Genomic DNA, 21,410 nt, shown 5'->3' on the forward strand with positions numbered 1-21,410 from the left:
TTTCTGGCAAAAAATTTCTCAAAAACCTCTCTCAACGATCCACATTTTTGAAAAAGGCCATCTGGGATCAACCCATAGAATCTGGCGGTGGGATGGATGGCGTGGTGGGGGTGGCCACCCAGCCACCCCCACAGGCCTGTGGGTGGCCGCCCAGCCACCCCAAGGCCTGGGGGTGGCTTGCCGGCCACCCCATGGCATGGGTGGCCGGTGAGCCACCCCTAAACCTTGCCAAAATGATGTCGTCACCACACAAAAAGACAAGGTTTAGTGACATGGTTATTTGGGGCATTTTTGGCCAAAAAAACGTCCCTATTGATTTCACAATGCTTGATTAGGGGCACTTGGGACACTTCGGTTTTTATGGCAACTAGAATTTAAGTTTGAAACCTTTTTTTACTAAAAAGCACCTCGAAAAGGGGATGTTTGGAAGAAAGCACCCCCTTTTTAAAAATGGGGTGCTTAGTGGTGAAAAATGCCCCCTTTTAAAAAAGGGGGTGCTTCCTACGCAAGCGCCTCCTTTTTTAGAAGGGGGCGCTTGCTAAAAAAGGAGGCGCTTGCCTAGGAAGCCCTCCCATTCTAAAAATGGGGCCCTTGCCTAAGAAGCGCCCTCATTCTAAAAAGAGAGCGCTCAGGTGGGCAAGCACCCCCTTTCATAAAAGGGGGCATTTGCGTGTAAAGTGCTCATATTTCTATATGAGAGCAATTTCACACCGCGAAGCACCTCCAATAATTAATATATTGAGAAAATGCTTTCCCCATGCAATCCATATATATTTTTTTTATTTTCTCCTGATATACAATACGCAATACAATATTGGATTAATCCATAAATATTTTCTCTATTCATCAATCTCGTACAATCTTATACATATCTCAGAATACATATCTAATCCATATATACAATCTCATATCTCATAAGACATCTAAATCCAAAATGATGATATCATAAACACAAAGTGCACTACATCTTAAAGAGTTAACAAAAATTGTACCATACATATGAAATAAAATATTCAAAACGATATCATAAACACAAAGTGTACCACCTCTTAAAAGAGTTTACAAAAATTGTATATTGCATATGAAATAAAATATATCAACGTGTTCGCTTAGCATTTGGCGTCAAATACGTACCCAACCTAATAGGTCAAGTATACGTACGTCACTTAACGATTACTTGCAAATGATAAAACCAAAAAAAAAAAAAAAAAATTAAATTACAAACCTATATCTAACTATTTTGAAAGTGCAAACCTATATATAACTAGATTATATTACAAGTGACTAAGATATGAAGATCTACACATACTTTGTGATGATCCACGATGGTCACCTTCTACATCAACTGCATGCTCATCTTCATTTGACATAGTTGAATACCGTATATATAACAACTATCCCCTTGATATTGACTATCAAATTATGAAGCCACTAAAAAGTAATCTCGGATTGTTCTCTTTATAGAGGAAGGAGGGTTCAAAGCAAAAGACGGGCTCTTCAATGTGGCTTCAAGGGTTTTCTCTAAAGCTTCATCTAAATAAGAACTTGAGAATAGCCTTTTCTTTTGGCTCTCAGGAGTACTGATTTTGGGCATGGTGATTGTTTCAGAAAAGTTAGTTTGGTGTAATACTTCATTGGAAGGAAACAAATTGTCAGGGTCCTTTGTAAGACAACTTGGTTCATTCATCATAAGCTTACGTTCCGCACTCAGGATTGCCATTACTCTCCTTCGAACGGAAGATGGGGATCTTGTGCTTGTGCTCGTGCAACATCCACTCTGAGTGTTCCAAATCCGAACCTAACAAACAAAGATGTGCAGATTGAGAAGCAGGGAATTCTTAATAGTTGAAAAATTCACAATAGGCTAATAGTTGCATCATCCTGTATTTCATTTACTTATATGTATGCTTACTGTGAAATCATCTAAAGAAGTTGCTATCTTCCCGGCCTCAAACAGACATCTGCAAAAGAAATTTTGGAACTTATATTTTTGCAGGTTACACTCAAACTAGCAGCATTAGGGTTTAAAAGTTACCAGTCTACTGCTGTAACTTCTCCATCATGGCTCTTCAATGCAATGGGATCCACCTGCGGCTTGTTCACCTGGTTTGACTTGGCCAATTAATTTTGATTCCAATCAAAGTCAAACAAAGAGCCCTTCATAAATAAGAAAGCTAACCTGTCAAATATATGCATTTCCATCACTAGAACCACTGATTATCTGAGCTGCATCAGGAGTGATTGCTGACTGCAGTTGCACAAACCATATTGAAGATATGTAAATAGGTAGGACATCAATTTCAAGATGTGTTCTAGGGCTTACAAAAAGCAATGCTCACCTTTACATAAAATGATTCTATCTGGCATCCAGAGAAAGATTTCAAAGGCCCCTTTTCAAGCTGAAGTAAATTGTACAAGTATATTTTGGAAGAAACAAGAATAGAAAAATGTAAGACGTTCAATATTTCCTAGTAATGCTCTTATATTTGCTAACTGTCCATGGTTCAAAGCAAGGGTGAATTTTTTGAGATGCGAAATGCAGTCTTTGATCATAGGATTACATCATAGCAATGCGCTGAGTTCTCATCCTGAATTAAGGGCGCTTACTAGCCAGGCGCACTTAATTAACTAAATTGGGATATGCCCTATTAGAATGTCTCGAATTAAGGGGAAGTTTTTCTGGGCAGGCATTACTAATTTTATTTTGTGTCGTTTACACAATAAAACATCCCTATAAGGGGATGTTTTATTAAAGCGTTTTTATTCCATGCGTTAGTAAACCTTGATTTTTTTGTAGTGCCTATTGAATTTTTCATCTTATTTGACGGTAATGACTAACAGAGTGGCCAAATTGCAACTGATTGGTAGTTTGGGGGGCAACGTTATTACTTTTTGAACATTAGGGAGCTAAATCGTAAATGGCTTGTAGTTTTGGAAGGCTAAATTATATTTTTCCCAATATTTTAACATGTTTTAATATATATGGATTAAACTAAAAGAAATGGTCTTCTGTTTTAATTCATTTGAATGCTTTATGAAATTTTTTGTTTTCATTTATGTGATTTACTCAATTTTCAGGCATTTTGTGGAAATGTTTTTTTTTCTTTTTTTTGAAAGCAAAAGAAGCAAAAAATAATTGATTGTTGAGCACAAAAGGATCAGAAATGCTTTCAAAATACCAAAGAGATAATTAGGCATTGAACTTGATATGAGAGTATTTATTTAATTGCATTAAATATTGAGTGAAATATTTTGTTTGTTTTTTTCTTTTTTTTCTTCTTTTTTTTCTTTTTTTTTTTTCGAAAATGTTCTTATGTATATGGGTTTCAACTTTTATTTGTTGATAATAATAGGCACCACACCATCAATATTAGAAAACTTTGAATACTTTTATATTAATGCTTTGATAATGAAAATTATGGTTTTCTTCTTTATATATATTATACTTTCTTTTTTCATTTTTGAATTACTGATATAGGAACAAAGATTTTTACATGTTTTAATCTTTAAGGATTAAACTAAAATTAAGGGTCTCATGTTTTAATCCATTTGAATGATTTATGAGATTTTGTTGTTCATTTGTGTGATTTACTCGGATTTGTAGCAATTTTTGGAAGTGTTTTTCTTCTTTTGAAGGCAAAAATTTATTTGATTATTGTAAATAAAAGGAATAGAAACGTTTTTCAATTACAATATAGAGATTTTTGCTAACTTTCTATTAATGCTTTGATAATCATTTTGTGCTTTATATATTATATTGATGCAATGTTCTGTTAGCATGTCTTTTTATTGAAAGAATGGTGATAGATTTTTTTATACGCTTTTTTTAAAATTACAATGAAAAATTATGTTCATAGCGCGGGTTATGAGCTCGCGCTATGAGCTAGTTCTCGTAACGAGGAAAAAAAAAAAAATTGGAATATCTTCTCTCTAGGTCTCTCGTCTGAAACCTAGTGGTAAAGTGGTTACCCTCCATCAGTTTCGAAAGGGTGGGAGGTGGAGGCAGGTGCAACGGTGGTACCCAATTTCGAAGCAAGAGATCGTGGGTGGGAGAGATATAGGATCGATGACAGAGGATTTGAATAAACTATGGGAGAAGTTTAATCGTATGGAGGAGGAGGAAAACGAGGTGGTCACCTATGAAGAAGATCTGAAGCCTGTGGTGGAACGTGGAAGTGCATGTGTGGTGGGAAAGTTATTGGTAGACAGATCTGTGGGAAAGGAGATTATTAAGACCCCACTGATTCGTGCTTGGCAACCAACAAGGAGGGTAACTTTCAAAACCTTGGGAGCAAACCTCTTCCTCATAGAGTTTGAGAATGAATGGGATAAAATCTGGATTATGGAGGGACGCCCATGGACGTTTGATGGAAATTTAGTGTCTCTGGAGGATTTTGATGGAATTACGCCGGTGGCGGATTTGGAGTTTGAGAAAGCAACATTCTGGGTGTGCATGTACAATTTACCTTTAGCATGCATGAGTAAGGCGATGGGGTTTCGAATCAGAGCATCTGTTGGTGAGGTGGAGGACGTTGAAGTGGGTGAGGAAGGGGTTGGCTGGGGGTAGTATCTCAGGGTTAGGATAATTCTGGATCTTTCCAAACCGCTCTTTCAGGGGAGGCATCTAAAACTCAGAGACCAATCCATCTGGATTGCATTCTAGTATGAGAAGATTCCTCGTTTCTGTTTCAACTGTGGGACCATCTGCCATGGTAGTCGAGGTTGCACACGACCTGGAAGTAGTAGAAGACTGGGGGATGAGGCTGATTTCCAGTTTGGCAAATGGCTTCGAGTCACCCCCACCGGTATTAGGTATGGTGGAGGAAAAGACAGTCGTTCCGATGGGGCCTGGTGGGGTTTTAATTCAACCTCAAACCCATTCGACAATGACTGTGCTGACAAGTAAAGGGGTTATCATGGTAGCAATGAAGGAACGGGAGAGGAGGAGAATGGCGGAGACTCTACCGAAACCTCGGCGGCACCGATGAAGGCTAGGGGTGAACCATCTGCCCTACGTGACAGCTTGCAATCACCTATTAAGGCAAGCAAAAATCAGGGGAAATCATCAAGCCAAGGAGGGGAGGAAATTATGAGAGGGGATACTTAGGAGCTAATCAGGGAGAGGAAGAAATAAAAAATCTTCATGATTCCTGGGGAAAATATAACGAATAATATTAGCCATAATGAGGTCCCCCAATCTAGCACGGCAGGGGAGACAGAATCCAATAAGGCAAGAAGTATTTATATCGGGCAATGGGATTCTATAAAGGAAAAGATGGTGTGGGAAACCATGGAGAGAAAGGGTGTATCGTAGAGTTTCGATGGTGGGGTGAAGGATACCTTGCACGTGGACAACTTACTTGAGACACTTGTCCGCAATTTTAAAAAGAAGGGGAGCAACGTGGAAGATTATATGGCTATGCATGGACTTTCTTTGTTCGATTCCTCTCTAGAAAGGTCTTCTCAACCTAGCTGGAAAAGCGTTGTACGTAGTCCAGAAGCTATAGGCAAAAAAGAAGGGACAGGCTGCAAGTGGGTAAAAGGAAAAAACAAGGGGAACAAGCTGATGTTGTTCAGGAGGGAGGAAAGAGAAACCGTTTTAAGGGAGAGTTGCAGATTCAAGAATTCATTGAGAAGGCGGAGGCTGCTAAGCAATCCTACCAAGAACTATGAGTATTTTAAGTTGGAACTGCTGAGGGCTTAAGAATTGTAGTGCAGTTCATGACCTCTACCAGATGATGAAGGAGAAGAGACACGCTTTGGTTTTCCTTATGGAAACTAAGTTATGTAATAAAAATGCTAAATTTTTTAGAATAAAAATTGTCTTTTGATTATATGTTTGTGGTAGATAGTGTGAGGCGTAGTAGTGGTCTTATTTTATCATAGAATGCAGAAACCAATGTAGTCATTCACAACTATGTCGACGGCATACTAATGGTATTGTTACTATTGGAAGCGACGGTTTTTCTTAGAAGTTTTCGAAATTCTATGGCCACCCAGTAGCAGCAAAAAGATACGAATCATGGGCTTTATTACACCATCTATCAGGGCTTACACCTACCCCTTGGCTTTGTATGGGAGATTTTAATGAAATTGTGAATCTTTCTGCAATAAAAGGGTCCACATATAGAGCTCGAGGACAAATGGAGGATTTCCAAAAAGTTCTAGAAGACTATCAACTATGTGATTAGGGCTTCATAGGACCCAAATATACATGAAACAATGGTAGAGAAGGGGATACATTCACTAAAGAATCATTGGATAGAGCTGTTGCTGATTTGGAGTGGAGATCGATGTTTGAAGATATGGAAGTTATTGTTATGGCTAGTAGAAGCTTCGACCATCACCCTCTTCTCCTAAAATTAAATGACAACAAGGGCTTTGTAAGGAGAAGAAAGCAACCATTTCGAATGGAAGCTAGCTGGTCACGTCGGAATGATTATGTAGAAGCCATACAGAATTCGTGGACAGCAAGGGGTCAGGGAGGCAACCAGTGGGCCAAAATTAAAGGGAAGATGAAGAGATGCCAAAAGTCAATTCAGGTATGGGTTAAAAAAGCTGTTCATGCAACAGAGGAATTAATTTAGTCAAACACTCGAGTTCTAGAAAACATTCAAGGGGTGGGAGACGGTCCAGATAGAGAAAAAGAGGCAGCACTAAAAAATGAAATCCATGATTTATTGGAGCAAGAGGAGTCGAAGTGCAAGCAACGTGCGATGGAGGACTGGCTACGTCATGGTGACCATAATATAAAATATTTTCATGCATGTGCCACACAAAGAAGAAGACGTAGTGAGGTGGTAAATATTAAAAATAAGGTTGGTCAGCTTTGCACGACACCCAAGGACATAGAAAATTATTTTGTGAGGTATTACTCCAACCTGTTCACTTCGGCAAAACCTCAAATTGTGGATTCGTGCACTTCCTCAATATGCAGCAAGGTTACTTTGGAGATGAATAATAAATTGACAGCCACGTTTACAAATGAAGAAATTAAACAGGCCTTAGACCAAATGGCACCATTCAATGCCCCTGGCCTAGATGGGTTCATAGATGATTTTTACTAACAAAATTGGGCCACTGTTGGTCCGGAGGTATGTGAAGCTGCTTTATATTTTTTGAATTCCCCTCGTATGGATAGTTCCATTAATGCTACTAATATTGTTTTGATCCCAAAAGTTAAAAATTCAAGTAGTGTTACGGAATTCAGACCAATCAGCCTTTGCAATGTACTTTATAAGATTATTTCTAAAGTACTGGAAAATAGGTTAAAGGTGGTCCTCCCGTTGGTTATTTCACCGAATCAAAGTGCTTTCCTCCCTATGAGGCTAACAACAAACAACATTCTAGCAGCTTATGAGACTTTGCATACCATGCACACGAGAATGCAGAGTAAGGTGGAATTTATGGGGATAAAATTTGACATGTGTAAAGCATATGATAGGGAGGAATGAGAATTTTTGGAGCTGGACAAAATGGGTTTTTCGGAAAGGTGGATGTCGTTGGTTATGGCATGTGTTCGAACTGTTTCATACTCAATTGTGATTAATGGGCAACCGGTGGGTAACATTACTTCCAAGAGGGGTCTAAAGCTGAGTCATTTATTTTTCGCAGATGATAGCCTCTTATTTTGGAAGGCAAATTTGGTGGAGTGGCATAGGCTCATCAATATTTTGGAGAAATATGAAGCTGCCTCGGGGCAACAACTCAATAGGGAGAAGACTTCTATCTTCTTTTCTCACAATACTAGTTCAAAAAAAAATAGAAGAGATTTCTCGTTTTTTGGGTTTGAATGCTATTCAATGTTATGAGAAATATTTGGGCTTACTAACTCTGGTGGGGAGATCTAGGTACATGGCATTGAAGAGCATCAAAGACAAAGTCTGGAACCGACTTAATGATTGAAAAGTAAAATTTCTATCACAAGATGGGAAGAAAATTTTGATTAAAGTAGTGGTTCAAGCGATACCTACTTATAGTATGAGTGTGTTTCTACTCCCATCATCTCTATGTAAGGAGTTAAATGGGCTTATACAATGGTTTTGGTGGGGACACAAGGAAAATACTTCGAAGATACATTGGATGAGTTGGGAAAAGATGAGTACTCCCAAAGATACATCAGATGAGTTGGGAAAAGATGGGTACTCCCAAAGATCAGGGAGGTTTGGGTTTTAGAGACTTGGTTTTGTTTAACAAGGCTCTACTTGTCAAGCAGGTCTCGAGAATTTTGAAAAATCCTGATTCTTTGATGGCTAAGATTATGCAAGCTAAATTCTTTCCCAACACCTCCATACTGGATGCTGCCCTAGGGAACAGACCATCTGAGGCTTGGAGGAGCTTGTTAGCTGCAAGAGGCTTAGTTCACAGTGGAGTCATTTTGAGGGTAGGGGATGGGAAAGAAATAAGGGTTTGGGGTGACAAATGGATTCCCATACAATCGTCTTTTTCTGTCCAGACTCCGAAATTTGATATGTCGGAGGAGATGCATGAAGGTTTGTTGCTTGATTGATCAAGACACGAAGCAGTGGAACAGCTCATTTATTTCTGAACATTTTTGCCCTGAAGAAGCAAATGCCATCACCAATATTCCGCTGAGTCCCCTCCTCCCCAAGGATCGGTTAATTTGGCGATGCACGAAGAAAGGGGAATTCTCAGTGCGGAGAAAAGGAGACGCAAGCAATGCAGCAACCAGGGAGCTCGGTTGTGAAAAAAGCAAGAAAGGAGTGGAAGATGTGCTGGGATTTGAATGTGATGAATGCTGTTAAGATGTTTTTGTGGAGGGCATGTCATAGTCTGCTCCCAACTAAGGCTAACCTGTTTAAAAGAGGTGTTTGTGACGATAAGCTTTGCCCAATTTGTCTCAAAGAGGAAGAGACCGTAGCTCACATAACATGGGAGTGTCCGGCTGCTAATGATGTTTGGGGAGGGAGTCGGATAAAATTGCAGAAAAGTTCCTATGGTGGAAAAGACATCGCACAAATTTTCTTGGATTGATCTCACGGTGCGAGAAGGGGGACGTTGAGCTTTTTGCTGTTACTTCCCGGCGTATTTGGCATCGCAGGAACGAGATAGTGCATAGAGGGTCAGGGACGCTTTCCCATCCAAACCAGATTGTGAGAGAAGCCGAGGTTTCTTTGGAGGTCTGACCCTTATGTAAGAAATTCTATTTAAAGTATGTCCCTTATGTCACATATATTATTGTAATTATAAAATTGCGGTGTTCAATAATTTATTCCAATTAAAGCTTATTGTGTAAATCAAATATTCTGAATTAAAGCACTGATTTAATTCATGTGGAACAAATATTTGATTTCATTAAAGATTTTATTTTTTGTGGAATCAATTAGCTGTATTGATTTGATTTTTATTCCTTGACGGGAGGAAGAATTAAGGTAACAGCTCTAATTGAGGGTCCCCTGACCTACCTATAAATAAGGCCTGTGTATTCCATCAATTGGCACTCACTGGTAGGCATAGGTCAGAAGAACCTCTCAATTGTTTAGTTCTTAGTTTGGTTGCTGTGGAGCTGTTCTTCAAGCTGCTTGAGCAAAGCATGGCTGGAGGTACATATATATATTAAATTATTTTCGCTGCTAATTATATTGTTAATTAGCATTTAATATATATTGAATTTCTTACATGTGGTATCAGAGCCTCCTCTAGGCCATATTTGCTCAGTTTAATTTTTGAGATATGCCTGCTATAAAATTTTAATTTTGTTTCAACAATATTTTATTTTGTTCATTGATTATTGAAACAAAATATATGGTGAGGAGCATAAAGCATGAAACCCACGGATTTATATTATTTTGTTTTGTTTCCGTCGAAAATGAATGAAATCCATGACCACTTACTGATTTGTTTCTTTCATGACCAAATTGCCCTCCTTCTTGTTTCTTTGAATCTTGGTACAAAACAACTTGAGGACCGAGAGACAAGCTAGCCAGAAAGGCTGCCCACCGCCCACCGGAACTGGAATTCGTCGGCTCCCCACTGCAGCAGAGTTGGCCGCATAAAGGACCGTTTTTTTACCCACCTGCAGCGGCGTTGGCCGTATAAAGTGAGCGGCAGCCCGCATCGGGCCGCCTGTGACTCAAAGCAACGGCAGCCCTGCACGGGCTGCCTGTGGGTTTGGACGGGGCCACTGATCCCCGCCGGTCAGTGTCATCTGGGGCTGCTGTGCGGCGGTCCTGATTGACTGCCGCATGAAGTTGGCAGCCCATCACAATGCGGATGTACGTGAGGGACGGCAGCGATGTTTTTGGCGATGGTGCTGGACGGAATGCCGCCCCCTTGCCGATCACCGTGGCCATTTGGCCATTGAGCGGTGGCCCTACGTTGGCCGACGCATGAGGAAGGCTAAAGGGGCGGCGGCGGCAGCGCAACGGTTAGGATTTCCGGGTTGAGATTAAGTTTTCCGGGTAGGGTTTCTAACCCATAAGGAACTGGGTCAAGTGCTTTTGGGCCACTGGGTATGGGTTCATTTTTTAACCCAAGCCCAATTCAGTTTATAAAAAAAAAAAAAAAAAAAACTTGGTTTATTAAGTGGGCTAACCCGATTGGGCCAACCCAATACAGAAACCAAAGGCTGACCCAATAAGGAAGCCCAACCCGAGAGCCCATTCAGTTAAAAAAAAAAAAAGGGGGGGGGCTCATTGGGTTTAGAACTTGGGCTCTTGAGGGATAAAGGTCTAAGGTCACTTCAAGACCATTAGGCTATTCAGTTTTTGATGCTTTAATATTACTTTTTTATTTATCTTATGATTCAAATTGTTTAGTATTAAATTATTGTTTCTTTAATACATGAACTCAATGATATATTTATTCTTTTAATTGTTTAAATATAAATTGTTTGATGCCTGGACCTGAGAATAATTAACTAAGCCTCATGTGTTGGTGAATGTTTATGGTACTATCCAAAATTGCAATCGGAAAGCTCTGGCAAGGCAAGTCTTGGGACTTAAGTGTGCCGTTGTGCGCCCCCCCACTTACCTGGGACACTATCCGGTTGTACTTTGGAAAAATACTGTTTACCCACTAACATGATGGTTTTGTCTTTTATTCTTGGGAACTTTATTTGTGGCATCTATACAGTTATTGGATGTTAATGAAGTAGTGATTATCATAATAATTTTGGGAGAGCCACAGCATCCCGATTTTATAATGATAATTGCATCAAGATCATATATGTGAACTTCATAAGGAAAATTAACATCCTGTTGTAATTAATTCATAAATTTAATTACTAATCCCCACAGGGACGTTATTATTTTTATGATTTAATTAGAATAAGATAATAAATTTAACTTTAAAAATAAAATTTCTCTTAGGCCCACAGGTACGGAGAATTTTATTTATTAATGTTAAATTTATTAGTCCTATTAAAGAGTAAATTTCATGCGGGATGCAACCTTTGCCCACAGGTAGGTTGAAATTTACTATTAAATTAGCATTGGTTAATTTAAATAAATTCGATGTTAATGAAGTCGTAATTGTCATAATAATTTTTGGGAGAGCCACAGTATCCCGATTTTATAATGATAATTGCATCAAGATTATATATATGAACTTCATAAAGAAAATTAACATCGTATTGTAATTAATTCATAAATTTAATTTGCCAATCCCACAGGGACGTTTTTATTTTTATGAGTTAATTAGAATAAGATAGTAAATTTAACATTGAAAATAAAATTTCTCTTAGGCCCACAGGTACGGAAAATTTTATTTATTAATGCTAAATTTATTAGTCTTATTAATAAAGAGTAAATTTCATGCGTGATGCACCTTTGCCCACAGGTAGGTTGAAATTTACTATTAAATTAACATTGGTTAATTTAAATAAGGTTATTTCATAGCATTAAAGTATATAATTTTTCTTGGTTACTGGATGTATTCCTACTGCTTTAATTATTAGTATTTTATGTTCCAATAACTCCTAGTGGTAATTTTTCTGACTGAAAAGAAAAATGTGTTTTTCACTTTGGGGTGTTTGGAGACTGAATTGGCGTTTCGTGTGGACGAATCACCTTCTCCCACGGAATCAAGTACGCCACATGAGATTATTAAACATGAACGATTGTAGTGATTTAAATCGCTTAAGTTTCAACGTTCATGAAATCTCATATCAAGGAAAGCATTAGGGTTTTATTCCTTAGTGTTTTAGGGCCAAAGAAAGGTCATTGAGGAACATTTAGTGAGTTCCAATAAGGCTTTGGCCTGCACCCTAATAGAAAAGCGTTAAAGTAAAACCTTTTTCAAAATGTGCTTGAGCACATTATGGAAATGAAGGACATAATAGCTCATTATAAAGTCCTTAAAGGTTGAGTTTTTGAGTCATTATGGTCAATTTTATTCTCTCATCTAAATATGATATTTTTTCAAATATCTTGTGGCACACATAAGGATAACTGATCAATTAAGGAGCTTCTGATCATGTGTGTTCAAGAAGATGAGAGATTAAGACATGAGAATCTAGAAAGTTATTCATGTTAAGGGAAAGACCTTTATAGGCAATCATGTCCAATAGCTGATGAATGAAAACAAGGTGCCAACAAAGTGTTATGGCAATTAAGATACTTGTTTCTCTCACACTAAGGAAAATTATGGGCATATAAATAATGATTGCATAAAGTATCATAAATGACTTGAAATAAAGGTAATCTCATACACCTAGTGTGTCATGAATCTCTTTTATTGACTCTCCTAAGGACTATGTGGATTGAATTTGGTTTAGCGGTCCACGTTGTCAACATAATGTAGGGTTTTCTAAATAATACTTGTTTACAATTGGAGGTTGTTGGGATCTATAGATTAATTTAAAAAAAAAAAAAAAATTATGTTATGTCATTTTGACCTTAATAATGTTTTTATATATTCCACAATTCTTTTAGAAATTTAATTTCTATTTTAGTTTGTTAAAATCAAGTTTGAATATTGTTAAAATTTTTGGGTGGAATATTAAATTAATGATCTATTTAAAATTGATCTAGATCCCAATTTTTGGGAAAATTAATCCCTGCATATAAATGTTGACATAAAGCAGAGTCTTATGAATGAGAAAATCCTCTATGTTATGACATTGGAGATTGGAATATATCTCTATAAAGAATAAAAGGTCGATAAATGATAGAGTTTTTACGACTCTTAAAATTTACTACCTTTGGTATTTATATTGTAGTGTCCCAGAATTTTCAAAGCTATTTAAATAGATTATTTTGATAATGATGTTATTTTAATATCCATTGTAGCTAAGGATTTTAATTCTTGGGAAATTTATGAGAGTGGTAATTAGAGAATGGTAATTGGTGAAATAATAGGATAGTAAATGGTAGATATAAGGATGGTAGAATAAGAAGGTAGAATAGTATAGGGTAGATAGAATAGTATAGGGTTGGTGAAATAGTAAAATGAGGGTATAATTGTAAATTGACGGTAGAATAGTATTTGATTTTCTCCTATAAATAGAGCTCTTCTCCTTCAGAATTTTCACCACTCATCTCCTCTCCCATCTCTTGCATATATTCTTCCTTCTTCCGCTTTTTACTCGGTCTTTCTTCTTTCTAAGAGTGTTTACTCAGAACAGAGAGAGAAAGGCGAGACCAAGCGCTACAAGAAAGAAAGAACACAAGAGATAGCGGACTTTAGAAATTAGTTTCAAAAGATATACTAGTGGTGTTAGTCATATTGGAGCAACTGGATTCCTTCATACCACTTTTAGCTTCAGTCTAGAGGTAAGTAAATTCACTACCCCTTCTAAAATTACTTCATGTCATGCTATTTATTCATTCTTTAGTAAAGTGTAAATGATTATTTTATTTACGTATTATGAAGTTATGTTGCATGCATGAAGGATTTCTAAAAGAATTATCTAGAAAGTTTCTATTTATTTAAATGCTTTCTAAGTACAACAAGTTTATATTTGAAAAGGTTTCCATTTTGAGAAAAGAAAGTTGAAAAATGATGATGATTATAAGAAAGAAAAAAAAGATGATAAACCCTCCTACATGTTGCCCTAAGATGCATCAAAAGAAGTACAAAGAAAAGTACAAGAGATGAGATAAATGTTTATGAAATGAGGGCACATGTATGGAGGAGAGTATTTTTGGCCCCAAGATAAGTAAGAATGAGAAAGAGTTCGGTACCGATACTCGGATGGAGGCGAAACCACTGAAGGAGGCTATGCCAGAAGGTAGTATTCCATCAACTAGACCGTTGAGTGCACCAAGAAAGAGTTAATTGACGGTTGGGCATGGCTGTGGCCACAGTTCAGTGCCATGGTCACAGGACCCGCAACCCTCGTGCACAGGGGTAATAGTGTACATGGGCCTTATTATGAGAAAATGATACTATATTTTCAACGATGATATGCTATGATGATTTACAAAGATTATTTATAATGATGCATTATGATGATGATTTATAAAGATGATTTACAACAATGATCTATTACTAGATGTAATAGTATGTATATGTTACGGGAGATGCAACCGTACATACAGATATTATTATGGCTAGAATTATATTTATTTGCGAAAATGATTTTCAAAGCTGAGAACAAGGAGTAAAACTATTTATGGTTGTGGATTTTACTTGCTGGGCCCCCTTTGGGCTCATTCAGTTTTATTTCTTGTTTTCAGGTAGAAAGGATGCTGGAATAGGAGGCCGGAATGGGGTGGGGATAATTATTAATTTTCAAAGTCTTTTCATATAAGTTATTGTAATGATATGATATTCCGCAACTAAAGTTTAATGTTTTCTAATTTCGCTTGTAATAAAATCTCTTGAATAATGTTTTATACATTTTTTCGTATCATTTAAAATCAAGTACTCTGATAGACCTTATAGATCTTTGCAATAACTTTTGTTGTAAAAGAAGAAAAGTGGCAAACTCAGCCTTAACGGGCTGGGGATGTTACATATATGGACTGCATTAAGGAAAAGCAGACCAACTATACCAATAAAGGTGCCAACAAAGGGATTTTTGAAATTCTTGAGATCATGTACAAGTATAACATTTTCCATACTTCTTGCCTAAATGGTTAGAGATGTCCTATCTCTTTCGGTAATAATCATATAAGGTTTATGTATCTCTATCTTCTAAATCATAAGGTTGGGGCATTAAATGCTTTCAATACCTATAAGGTAGAAGTAGAGAAACAAAACAAAAGAAAATCAAGATCATAAGATCTGATAAATGCAGATAGTATTATGGTAGGTACACGAAAAAGGGACATGAAAGGTAATGTTCTATTCTCCTAATGGAGTGAAACCTTGAAAACCGCTGTGTATACATTTAACTCGATTCCATTTAGAGTTGGCCATAAGACACCTAAATTAAGGAATGAATGGAATCAAGTTCAAATTGTTTACACATATGGGGTTGTCTTGCTATAGTGAGGATTTATAATCCACACCTAAGGTAATTAGCTTCAAGGACAACTAGCAGAATTTTATAGGTTATACAGTAAACTCCAAGGGATTTAGGCTTTACTATTCTTCATTTAGTCCTAGAATTGTTGAGTCTAATATTAAAAATTTTTAGAGAACGCTGAACTTAGTGGGAGTGCTTATCCTTAAGGGATTGAATTAGAGGAAGCACAAGAGTTGACTGAAGCCCCTTCACATGAAGGGTGTTTGATTGTGCTTAAGAAAAATCAAATTGATTATCTTCAAGCACAATCGGTTTCAGAACAGTCAACTCATAAGGAACAAGTTCAGAATGAACCTACTCAGACTTTGTCAAAAGTAAATGAAGTAGGATTAAGAAGATTCTCTAGAATAAGGCGACCAACAATCTCTGGTGATTATGTTGTATACTTCCAGGAGTCTGATTTTTATGTCAGACCTAAGGACGATCCAAAATTTGTTTTCACATCTTTTTGGGTGGAGATAACTTCACATTGTGTTTCAATGCCATGAAGGAGGAGATGAAATCTTTGGCTAAAATTCAAGTCTGCAATCTTGTTGACTTACCAAAGGGAGTTGTAGCCATAGGCTGCAAATGGGTTTATAAAACCTAAAAGTATGCTTCCGGGTAATGTTGAACGATATAAAGTTAGACTTGTAGCCAATGATCTTACTCGAAAGGATGGCATTGATTATCATGGTATGAGTAGCTCATTTTGTTTTAGAGCTATATCAAAAGGATGTGAAAAAACAATTTTCCTGAATAAGGATCTTAAGGAGGAGGTGTACATAAGACAACTTAAGGGGTTTTATTAATAATAGTCAGAAAGCTTGCAAATTAAGAATATCTATTAATGGACTAAGATATGTCTCTCATCAATGGTATACAAAATTTTTACAAGGTTATTACCTCACATGGGTTTATTGAGAACCTTGTTAATCATTGAATATACCTTAAGGTCAGTGGGAGTAAAGTTACATTTCTTTTAGTCCTGTATATAGATAATATTTTGCTTGCAAGCATTAATTTAGGTTTGCTACATAAAGTTCATCTCACTAAAGTTTTGAGAGAGATTCAGAATGAAGAACTATGAATCTTCAGTAGCACCTATTATTAAGGGGGATAATGTCCCAAAATGTATCGGAACAAAGGCAGATATTCCATGTGTATGTACAGGTCTACATTAGACCTGGCATTGAAATAGTAGTTGGACTATTGGGTCAATATAGTATTGTGGAATATGCAATGAACCAAGAACTACAGTTTAACCTAAAGATACATTTACCATTTGGTGGTGTTCATTCAAGTTTGATTTTTGCTAAATGTGTAGATAGTAGAGAATCAACTTCAGTATATATGTACTGAAGATGCAGTAAGCAAACTACAGTTACTACATCTACCATGAAAGCAAAAGTCATTACATGCTGTGAATTAATTACACAGGCATTATGGTTGAGACATTTTTGTTAAAGGTCTCAAGATTGTCGATTTTATAGTTAGACCCATAAAGATCTTCTGAGTTAATTCTACTACAGTTATCTTTTCTAAGAATAAACTGAGTAGAAACAGAAGTATGTATATCGACATAAAGTATCACTATGAAAGAGAACATTAAGTGACAATAAGTGTCTATTGAGCATATAAGTATTGAATTAATGATTGCGGATCCCATGACTAAAGGTTTACCGGTAAAAGAAAGTATAAAGTCATGTGAAATATATGAGATTTATTAATTCATTTATGCTTAGTTTCTCTTTAATTGGTCTATAGACATAAAGGTTATGTTATAAAGATTTTTGTGCGCATATATATATTATTCTTATTCGTGGGGATAAAATTAAAGTTGGACCGGAATGACTTATAGGAAGTTCATTCATGAAGTATATTATCCATAAAGTACTCATTTAGGGAGATATTGCACATTGTGATACATGGAAGGGACGGCTTATCATATAAAAGCTTTACCGCTATGATTCGAGTATAGTATTCCTTGAGTGAGTGGGAGGATTCCATGAATGGTTGGAATAAATAAAGTATTGGTCATATCATAGAATTGAACACCATAAGGAATTTATGTGTCATAAGGGCCAAGTGGAAGAATGTAAGAAATTCTATTTAAAGTATGTCCCTTATGTCACATATATTATTGTAATTATAAAATTGCGGTGTTCAATAATTTATTCCAATTAAAGCTTATTGTGTAAATCAAATATTCTGAATTAAAGCACTGATTTAATTCTTGTGGAACAAGTATTTGATTTCATTAAAGATTTTATTTTTGTAGAATCAATTAGCTGTATTGATTTGATTTTTATTCCTTGATGGGAGGAATAATTAAGGTAACAGCTCTAATTGAGGGTCCCCTACCTATCTATAAATAAGGCCTGTGTATTCCATCAATTGGCACTCACTGGTAGGCATAGGTCAGAAGAACCTCTCAATTGTTTAGTTCTTAGTTTGGTTGCTGTGGAGCTGTTCTTCAAGCTGCTTGAGCAAAGCATGGCTGGAGGTACATATATATATTAAATTATTTCCGCTGCTAATTATATTGTTAATTAGCATTTAATATATATTGAATTTCTTACACCTTACCCATCCAAACCAGATTGTGAGAGAAGCCGAGGTTTCTTTGGAGGACTTTCAAAGGGTAAACAGAAATACTGGGCAACAAGATCGGGTTAATTGCCTCGAGTGTGACTGGAAGGTCGTTGGAAGCCACCTCCGGAGAACATGGTGAAGATCAACTGGGATGAAGCCTAGGACAAAAATAAACGGACCATCGGTTTGGGTATTATTGCTAGGGATGGAAGAGGCTCTTTTTTGGCAGCTGTAAGCAAGCATTTGAATCTGGAAGTAGAGCCAGTCGTAGCGGAATCACTAGCTGCACTTCATGCTCTTCTCTTCTCTCACGAGCAAGGTTATCAAAATGTGATATTTGAGGGCGACGCGTTGCAAGTGGTCAGTGGTGTTAACTCCAACAGTCCTTGTAATAGTGGGCATGGGCACCGGTGGAAGATATTAAAGCTAGCTTACTTGGCTTAGGTGACTCAAGTTTTACCCATGTTAGGAGGACGGCAAATTTGGCTGCGCATGAACTAGCTATAGCTGCTAGGACCCATGTCATTGATAAGATCGAGGTGGTATTCTATTCCATGCATCAGTAGTATTGCAAGGAAAGAGGGGTTTTTCCCTTTTCCTTGATTTTGCTCGTTTTTTGAGCTCGAATAATATACCAGAATTTCTTTTCAAAAAAAAAAAAAAAAAAAAGTTCGCGTAACAAGGAAATCTCAAATTATTACTTTTCCAATAGAAAATGTATATAATATCACCAGACATAAACATGTCGAAAAGAAAGCGGGAGCTCAAACCCGTTTAATAAAAAACTATTGAGGGCTGAATCTTCAATGCTTAAAATATGTTTTAATAGTACAAATACTCCAACTCAAAATTGAATAAAAAAAAAAAAAAAGACTTTACGGAAAATGTCACAGCCTTTTTTACTATCTTGTCCTTTCAATTTTCTCTCCCATCAGACTTGCATTACAAGAAAAAAAAATCAAGTTTAGCACCACCCTCTAACCCTACTTACTATATGTGGCTATTATTATTATTATGGCTATTATTATCACTGACGTAATGGTAGTAATTGCTGTTGTGAGTTGAGTTACATCTGGAGGCCTTCTTCTTTTTCAACGAAAATAAACCGACTCTCTTCCACCACCACCGCTGCCTTCTTTTGTGGGTCGCCCCAGCGCTGACGTGGCCCACGTGGGTCTTTCCCCTCCTCGCCAGCCCACGCACCTCCGGTGGCCTGTAGTTTCGGATCAGCGACCACTTAATCCCATCAAAAAAAGGGTGCCTTTTAATGTCGGTGGCGCCCCTGGCGTAGCCCAGCCTCCTCCTTGGGTCCTTCACCAGCAATTTCTCTATCAAGTCCCTCGCCTCCTCCTTCTCTCTCTCCGCCACGTGGAATCTGACCTGCCTGCTCGACACTATGTTGCGCAGGGTGCCCTCTTTGCTGCCTCCCCGGAACGGCGTCGTCCCGTGCAACAGCTCGTAGATGAAAACCCCGAAAGCCCACCAGTCAACGCCGCTGCCATGACCGCTCCCGGAGACCAACTCCGGCGCCAAGTACTCGTGGGTCCCAACGCATGACCTCGAAAACGCCGTCGTAGGCTCGGCAACGAACTCGGCCGCTCTCTCCTCCCGGTCGAGTTTTGTAGGAACCGAGCCCAAGCAGTTGAAGCTGCGGCTCCTGGTGGTGCGGTGGGCCCGGCTCTGCTGCAACGTGGGGGCCACGTCGGCCATGAAGCACAAGTCAAAGTCAGACAGCATGATGTGGCCGTCTTCACGGATCAAAACGTTCTCCGGTTTCAGATCCCGGTAAACAACGCCGAGAGCGTGCAAATACTCCAAGGCTACCAAGACCTCGGCGGCGAAGAACCTGACGGCCTGAAGGGAGAGGCGGTTGTTGGGCTGTCTGCGGAGGAGGGAGTGGAGGTCCCCGCCGGGGCAGTAGTCAATGAGGAGACAGGCGTAGTGAGAAACGTTGAGGTGGGCGTAGAGTGTAGGGAGGAAAGGGTGGTCGAGCATGGAGAGGATTTGGGCCTCCATTTGGACGTGGGAGAGCTTTTTGCTGGTGAGCGAGTCCTTGTCCACCACCTTGAGAGCGAAGTTGGCGTGCTCATAGTCTCTGAGGCGGCAGAGGAAGACGCGGCCGAGGTTTCCAGTGCCGAGGTGGCGGAGGAGGTTTAGGTGGCGGAGATGGAGTTTGCCGTCGGAGGATATGTTGGTGGCAGCTTTGATAGCAGCCCAATGCGGGTCGGAGCTGCGGTGGGGACGGCTGTAGCGGGGAGTAGTAGCGGCTGTGGAGGTGGAGGAGGAGAGGCGGGATTCGTTGAAGCTGAGAGTCAAGCTGCTGCGTGCTAAGCTGCTGCGGGCGCTGGTGGTGGAGGTGCAGCTGGTGAAGCTGAGGTCCAGATCAGAGGGGAAATGGGAGTAGTACTCTTCCTCCATTGCTGCCATGGGCTGCTTAATTACGAGCCTTGGAAACTATGGATGTGTGTTTATAGAAAAAAAAAACCAGAGAGAGAAAGAGAGAGTGGAAGGTGGGGGGCAATGGGGGGCCTACCGGATTATTATTACTATTTTATATCTGGGCGGGGGCCCAGATATTAAACAAGGTGTTTGGTTGACCCAGCAGGCGGGTGGGAGAGAGAGAGAGAGAGAGAGAGAGAGAGAATCCAAGAACCAATAAGAGTGGGTGGTGGTTTGGAAGATTGAAGGCCGCTGACAAAGGGACTTGGAATGAAGCCGCGTTCCGCGTTCGCGTTGGGGGCAGCGAGAAATAAGTAACATAAGACAGCTAGCGAGAAGGCAACGCAACGGCTAGTCGGCTGCGAGCAGTTGGTTGATGACTTTCATCCTACGTTTATAATCATTTGCCTCTTTTCTGCTTTCCATTTTATTATTTGGTGAGATTGAACCCCTCTCAATGAGTAAATGAGTCAATGAGAATTAGGTGCAAGCTATTGATTCTAATTTTTGTATTCTCTCCTTCATTATTTTTTTCTCTAAAGTAAAACATTATCAAATAATTTAAACACTAAACTTTTAAAAATATAAACAATTTTCATATTTATGTCATATGAAAATACTAAAAAAAAAAAAACACACACACATCTCAAGACTCAAAATACATTAATTAATAAACTGAGTCTTTAAAATTTGAGAATGATTATAAAATGCTTCATGGCATACTATTTGGTCGCCTTTCTTAAAATTATATTTGTCTACGTTAATTCTACTTATTTGGTATGTACCGATTTACAGTAAATTCGCCTCCATCATGTAATAGTATAGAGCCCAAAATTATTATTATGTTTGACTGCATTTTGAAAAAAAATATTAGGATATATTTGTTAAAGTTTTTAAAAAACTTTTTTTCTGTTTTAAAAAAAACAGAAAACACATTTTTCTCAAAATATTTAATAAATGACTA

General features: G+C 38.2%; 1 protein-coding gene across 1 annotated transcript; it reads right to left on the minus strand.

Annotated features, from left to right (window-relative positions):
* Positions 1–18,876: 18,876 nt before the first annotated feature.
* Positions 18,877–20,485, minus strand: LOC132175893 (serine/threonine-protein kinase WAG1-like). Its single transcript, XM_059587984.1, has one exon. It carries the CDS (start codon positions 20,432–20,434, stop codon positions 18,998–19,000), a length of 1,437 nt encoding a protein of 478 aa, XP_059443967.1. The 5' UTR covers positions 20,435–20,485; the 3' UTR covers positions 18,877–18,997.
* Between the last annotated feature and the right edge of the window lie 925 nt (positions 20,486–21,410).

Source organism: Corylus avellana, chromosome ca3 (genome assembly GCF_901000735.1).
Source record: "Corylus avellana chromosome ca3, CavTom2PMs-1.0".
In the NCBI taxonomy this organism is placed as follows: domain Eukaryota; kingdom Viridiplantae; phylum Streptophyta; class Magnoliopsida; order Fagales; family Betulaceae; genus Corylus; species Corylus avellana.

What these genes read in the sequence shown, in the direction of transcription:
- LOC132175893 (XM_059587984.1), bottom strand. Translation starts at nt 20,434, where the DNA reads ATGGCAGCAATGGAGGAAGAGTACTACTCCCATTTCCCCTCTGATCTG.